The following is a 7,294-nucleotide window of genomic DNA, read 5'->3' as shown; positions in this document are numbered from 1 at the left end:
CGTGGTTTATGGCCTAATTACCCTTAACTTAGGATAGGCTCCGAGCCCCTAGGTGGGGACGTATAGTGAACTGATGATGATGATATAGAGAAAATAAACAAGTAAATATTGTTGACAAAATATTAAACCTTCTTTAAACCAAAGCCAAATCAGGGTTGTCAAAGTTGCAAATAAAATGCTATTTATCAACTTTCTTTCACTTAAGAAATACGGACATTATAAATCAGTACTTATTTTTACGCCTAAAACGTAAAATAGCGAGAAGTAATGGAATAGAGTATTCAAATGAGATGTAATACTCAATTTACATGGACTGTTTTGCACTTTGCAAATTTCTATTTTAAAACATGGTTTCACTACGCCGCTTTTGTATATAGCTGCCTGTGGTACTTTTACTAACGCGGATACGAATAAATTAATAAGAAACAGCCGCGCGCGTTAGGAGGATCTCTGTTTAAAACATATTGTTATCTCTGTGTTGTTAAAGATAATGTAAGGGGTGCCTTTTGTCTCGGAAACCCACGGTAAATGTTTTAAAAGGCATCTACTTTTGTCAATCTTTAGACCTCATACTTGATTTATGTAACATTTTATATGTATTTATGTCAGAGAACATTTGACCCCTAAGAGGATATCAATCTTAACTGTAACCAGATACATAGTGGCTTGTGATTAATCGACATTCTAAAAGGAAATTCTAGTAGACGTTGAAAATAATATAACTACTCTGTCTCTGAGAATCCTTACTAAAGAATCGAAATCAGTTAAAATTAACTTAACCTTTTGTTACAAACGAGAAACTACTTTTATCAATTTTGCAACATATTACGGCCTTGAAATTGCTGATAAATATTACGTATTTCGTATAACAGACTTCGAAATCTCAATGAATGGTTACAATAAATCTTTTCCGCACAATCGGCGGCGTATCCTTCGAACACGACGTTTTTATTACTTTCCGATTAGATTTCCTCGTAAGATTCATTCTTGAAATATTGATTTATACTATTCTTTTCTTCTTTTAGTTCTTACATATCAGATAAGTAAGGTTAAGATTTTAGAATTATATTTGTGGGTTCGATTTCAAAGGGAGATAACTTTCTTACGTTTGCTAGTTAAGTGTTGTACTATCGATATGTATGTATGATTATCCTTTGCATTTTAACCTCTTATAGCTTGCACGAATTAAACGACAGTTTATTAGATCTACTTCATACATAACAATCCATAATTTCTAGTCTGATTTTTTTTTTTTTTAATTAATTTTTTTACATAGCCTTCGAATATTTATTGTTTCGTATTTAAAGCCTTTTTTCAATATTAAAAACATTTTAGCACTGTAATACAAAAAAACGGTTTAGCGAGTTCGAGAAAGTTCAGTGAGCGCGGAGTGAAATTAATTTTAGGAACAAAACGTTCCGAACAGCGTTTGTAAACTTTTTTAATCTCACGGGAACAATTAGATTTTCAGGCTATTGTTTTAGCAACGTACTTTGAATGTGATACGTCCCTATCGCGAAAACCCACTACCGAAACTTGTACAAAAACATGTCATTTCTCTTATTCTTTTTGACTAAAATAGAGATTATTCATCATGTGATGGCAAAGATTATAAACAAATTTTATTTATATTATAAATGCGAATATTTGGATGGATGTTTGTTTGAAGGTATCTCCAGAATGGCTGCACGGATCTTGCTGAAATTTGGCACAGATGTAAAACATAGCCTGAAAGAACAAATAGGGTACTAATTCAGTTTTTTTTCAATCGGACGGAGTCGCGGGCGTCAACTAGTAAAAAATAAGACACAAAATGCATTCATATTTTTATTTTCACAAGATCAAGAACATCAACAAATCTCTTAAAAATTACAATAACGAAGGTCTAAGATAACAGCTGGATCTTTAGAGCTGCGGCTTTTAATATTTACAAAGTTAAGCTCTTTGGCCTGTACAAAAAAATATACACAAAAACAATTAAAAGAAAATAGTAAAATAAAATTGCGAACCAAAATCTACGGTAACGTAATTAAAATTATTAATAAAATTTCAACAAACTATTTAAAAATAGTTAAAAAATAATACAAGATTCAGAAGTATGTGCATCTTGATAGAGAGTGCTAATATTTATAAAATATTTATATTTTCCAATACTGTGATCGGTACAATTTAAATGCTTAAAATTTACAAAACATTTCTCTCTCGATTTAAAAAAAAACTTATAAAACACAATTCAAATATAAAAACAATTTATTTTTAAATTACAAATTAATTTACAATAAACAATATAAAATAATTTACAATAATTTTTTTTATGTCAAGAATTAAAAATTTTAGAAATTAATTTCCGTTTTGCAAATCTTCAAAACGTAAATTTTCAACAAACTAACTAAATGCACTTCACTAAAATGTTTTAGACTAAACTACATCCATAAATTATCCTAAAGGAGATGTCACACGGTCGATGCGGCGTCGCAGACTTCCTTAGTAGTTTTAAAGCGTTAATACTCAGACTGTACTCAGAGTAATGTTGTGACGTCATACGTTGCCGTGACACTTGTCCTGACTTATATAGTTGTCTTTTTTTTCCAAGCGAATGAGAAAGAGACGACAATATGGTTATTTACAAGTGCTTTACGTTGCGTCACTGCGTCGTGTGGTTGTCGTAGCGTTGCGGCGCCGCACCGCCTGTGTGGCATGTCCCTAACAGACGCGTACGAAGTATATAACATTGACACGACGCCTGATCACAGACCGAAGGAATATCTTCAAAAATATATTGATCATGACATATAAATGTTTAAAACTTCACCAATATTCGACGATCTGTGAAGAAGGCCCGAAGCATATCTACATAGAGTAGGCACAGAAGGGTTCAGTACATTTGGCTTAGTGTGGGAAATCTTAGAAATATCACATCAACTAGTCACCTTCGGGATTTCCAAATAAATAATGGAATGTTGTCTATCTGCAACCACAATATTTACCTTACATTTTTATTAACATCTTTTGTAAAATAATAAATCGAAAAAACCCCTATAGGAAAGAAAAAGGGTAAGCAAACCAATTAAGGGCCAGTTACAATTAGTAACTTAATATCACGACTGCCCTGAGACAAGTCGGCGACAGGACGGCGTGGAGGCAGCTGGTCGGCCGTTGAAGCGTATCAGGACAAGCACGACCTTCAGTAATGAAGAATACGAAGAAGAAGAAGAAGACAATTATATAATAAATTATTGTAATGGACAAATATTGTAGTTACATAAAAAAATATAAATATACAAAGTGCACCCGAAGGCGTGAACAAAGCGATATTAATTACATACTACTTTATTACTAATTTACCCTAAAAATAGCGGTTGAGCTGAGATCTTGTGTACTAATATAATAATTTATTTATTTCTACGCAACTAACAAAACCTACTCAAAAAACTACGAAAAGAAAGAAACCTAAAAAGGTTATTTGAGAAATAATTCAGCTAATTTGACACCTGAAGACATCAATTTTGTAATTGTCGCTAATAGAAAAAAAAACAAAGACATTCTCTATGGTCACACAGTCATCTAAATTCACAGATAAAACAATAAATAATTACTAAAAGTTTTTCAATGTCTTCCACGTTAAAAACAAATAACTATTTTTTCTATAATTTTCGTTATATTTTTTTTGTTTACAATTTTCATTATTTTTTCATGATTGTATACAAATAAAAGTATAATTTAACTGTAGAATTTAAATACAGTGACACTTGAATAACATATTAACTCTGTTTTAACAAAGAAGAATTAAAAAGGATAGCAATATGTATTAATACCATGGTAATGTTTTACAGTTACATGGACCATAACTGTCTAATGTTCTCATCAAATTTCATGAATATTCCTATCTAAAAATTTTATACCATCCAAGTTAACATTAAGTTATATAAGTGAACAAGTACAATCGATTACTTAATTTAGTCTTTAATCGACTTTCGCGACACAGAGATTTAGAAAAAGTCGATATCTTAAATCGTTCGACGTTACGTATCGGCAAAATTTCTTGAAAATTACATACAGTAATTGATATAAAGGACAGAATTAAATTTGAACAACCACAAGAATTTAAGAAATGGTTAATGCAGGTTCATAATAAAAAAAAGGGAAAGTTTTTAAATTTCTAGTCAGAATTATTTTGATTTACGTCACATAAAATTCTATAAAAAGCATATTGTTGTGTGCGAAATTTTTTGATGTGTAACTTATTTTATCTTAACTATGTAAAACCCCAAGTATTGGTAACTATGCAAAAACCTCCAAACATTTCAGTCGTATGTTCAATATAACTATAATTCAACAATACACCAAATGTGTACACAAACATTTAACTCCTCGGAAAAATTTCACATCTAAAAGATTTCACTATCGGGTTGCCAACAAGGGCTGCCAATAATAACAAATAACCTGAAATATGTTTTTTTTTTTGCACAATTTTCTATATTTACGCAAATCTTTAAGGTGTCTCATATCTAAAAATATTCTCAATACAATTTCCTCAAGCTGTCTTACATCTGTAAAATAAAATATTGTGCGTTCTTTAATTTACATGCGTAAAACGAAAATTATCTGCTAACAATTTTCCTGATAGTAAGTAATTTGTGTAAAACATTACTCTTTTAACATTTTACTCAAAAAAAAAACATATATAAAAAATGGTACATTAAGTACAAGTTGGCAACCCTAAAGGAACGTATTAGACGATACTGCCGCATTTTCCATTAGTCAAAGACAAGTTGGGTCCGAGCTGACGGGTGAGGGTTCCATGGCCGTAGGAGACGGCGTCCAAGCCGTTATTCATGTACTGGTTATTCTGTAGCCCTATTAGCAGTTCTACCAACGCATTGGAGGCGCTTTGAGCATTGAGGAGTTCGTATATGACGCAGTTGCACTCTGGCTCCGGGGTCTTGGAGGAGGTGGAGCTGGATGTGGAGGTGGAGGTGGAGGCGGAGGTGGAGGTGTGTTGGGGTGGGGAGGCGTGCAGAGGGCAGGCCAGCTGCAGGTTGGTGGGGTACTGCACGGGGATGCCGGACAGATGGTTGGCGGCGGCGCGCGCGTAGAACACGCACCCGTGACCGTCCGCGTCCGGATAGTTGGGATTGCCGTTGTGCTGGAAATAATTGTTTCACATAAATTAAATTGCACAATATATCATTTTGATAAAAGGCTTTTACATATATTTCTGAGAATAATACGAAAAACAAAGGCTCTCAATCAATTTCAATACCCCAGTTAACCACTAGTAGACTTATCACGCTGAATCTCTAATATAGGTCTATAGTGGCCACTCTGATCACACTGACGTGACTCTGAGTGGAATGTGGCGGCAAGTAAATTTGTATTTGATATTATAAGGTGGCATACGAACTAGCGGCCACCTGAAATCGCCGAACTGGCGGAGCGACCGCTACCACTGATGCCTTGCCTATGTTCGAATAATCTATGTATTCGTATCGGAATTCTGAATGTATAAAGTAATGTAATATTTACCCATATGAGTAGCTGAGCGGCGGCGAGCTGTCCGGCGGCGGCGGCGGCGCGCAGTGCGAGGGAGCGGTCGTGCGGGGGCGGGGCGCGGGGCGGGGGCGTGGCCAGCGCGCGCACCAGCGCCCCCACGTTACCGCGCGCCGCCGCCGCACGCAGCGCCTCCCCGGACACGCTGCTCTCACCGCTACCCAGGAACGCACGACGCTCGTACTTCAAACGTATCCATCTGTCGAACGTTATATTTTTTTTAATCCTTTGGAATGCTCAAAAAATTCTTAACCAATGTCATCAAACAATAAACAAATAAATTTCCAGTTAGTATGTATTGGTTGTACCTCTCCTTGTCCTCGCGCGGCGCGTTGTGCTGGGGGCGGGCGTGTCCGCGCAGCTCCGCCTCCCACACCGCATTGGCCAGCGTGTTGCCCACACACACCATCACGCTCACGTAGCTCAAACTGATAGATTAACACAATATATATATCAACATTTTCTCATGTAACATAAAAAACTTAAGTAATTTCAAGAGTTGAAGAAAACTTGCAAGTTATTAAATAATTTTGTAAGTCATATTCATGTGAAATTCATTTATTTGTTATAAAAATTATACGAGAAATTAAACTTACGGCCATTCGTCCAGATCCAGTGAGCGCACGCGAGATATATGCGAGCCGAGGTTCCTGTGCACGCCCGAGCACTCTATACAGATCAGAATACCCAGGTTCAAACTGGCCCAGTCTGGATCTGAAATTAAAATAACCACCTTATTTTACTATTATTATAAATGCGATTTTTTGGACGGATGGATGGATGTTTTTTAGAAGGTATCACCAGATTAGATTAACAAATTAAGTTTTTTTTTAATTCCACACGGACGGACAATTCGAGAGCAACAGCTAGTAATATATACAGGTAAAGTTAAGATATATTTTTTTTATTTAAAAGGATTAGATTAAGAAGATGTACAGACCCTGTGCTCCGCAGTCACAACAGCGGTCGTTGCCGGGCACGCGGCGCACGTACTGCGTGGCGCGCACCAAGCCCGTAGAATTAGCGCCCGTCGGCAGCGGCTGCCGGGACGTCTGCGAAACGATACATCTTATTCATACAAAATTCTAGATGTATGGATGGATAGAGTTTTGTTAGAAGATATCTCCATAACAGCATATTCTAGGAGAACAAATAGGTAATTACTTCATTTTTTATCAATGCTGCACCTCAATACTATATTTACTGTTAGTTACAATCACCATAAACCATTTGAAAAAAAAACATTGCGATCCGTCCGTCAAAACAGTAGTAACGATTTGTTTCGGCAGTGGAAACCCACTTTAACATTATATTTTGGTAGGTACAGACCCGTCCTTGCAGCGAGGCTAATATCTGTGCCTCTACGGCGGCCACCCAGGCGTCCCTCTCAGCTGCAGCCGCCGCCCCCGCGCCCGCCGCGCCGCCCCCCGCGCACACCTCCCAGCGCCACCGCTTGCCGTCCAGACTCACTATTGTGAACTCGCACGATGTCGCACTCTCGCCTTCTGGAAATTGTAACAACCACTTTTACTAACATAAAGAAGAATTTGATAAATATTATTATCATTATAAATGCAAAAGTTTGGACGTGTGAACGGATGGATGGATGGATGTTTGTTATGTGTCTCCAGAATGGCTTTATGGATTTTGATGACATTTGGCATGAATGTAGAACATAGTCTGCAAGAACACATTGGCTATTATTATTTTTTTATTCCGCGCAAACGCAGGCGATAACTAGAAA

General features: G+C 36.4%; 1 protein-coding gene across 1 annotated transcript in view; it reads right to left on the bottom strand.

Moving 5' to 3' along the window:
- Nucleotides 1-3,764: 3,764 nt before the first annotated feature.
- The window catches only part of CenG1A (Centaurin gamma 1A), a 46,929-nt gene continuing 43,399 nt past the window's right edge, over nt 3,765-7,294 (bottom strand). The window contains exons 10-15 of the mRNA XM_013308978.1: nt 6,880-7,055; nt 6,491-6,602; nt 6,147-6,264; nt 5,859-5,978; nt 5,527-5,749; nt 3,765-5,146 (exon numbers count right to left, since the gene is read on the bottom strand). Of these exons, the coding sequence (XP_013164432.1) occupies nt 4,733-5,146; nt 5,527-5,749; nt 5,859-5,978; nt 6,147-6,264; nt 6,491-6,602; nt 6,880-7,055 (1,163 nt within the window). The 3' untranslated portion in view covers nt 3,765-4,732. The remainder of the gene's footprint in view (nt 5,147-5,526; nt 5,750-5,858; nt 5,979-6,146; nt 6,265-6,490; nt 6,603-6,879; nt 7,056-7,294) is intronic.

Source organism: Papilio xuthus, unplaced genomic scaffold, assembly GCF_000836235.2.
Source record: "Papilio xuthus unplaced genomic scaffold, Pxut_1.1 DF827777.1, whole genome shotgun sequence".
NCBI lineage: Eukaryota > Metazoa > Arthropoda > Insecta > Lepidoptera > Papilionidae > Papilio > Papilio xuthus.
This window is presented reverse-complemented; position numbering and strand designations above follow the sequence as displayed.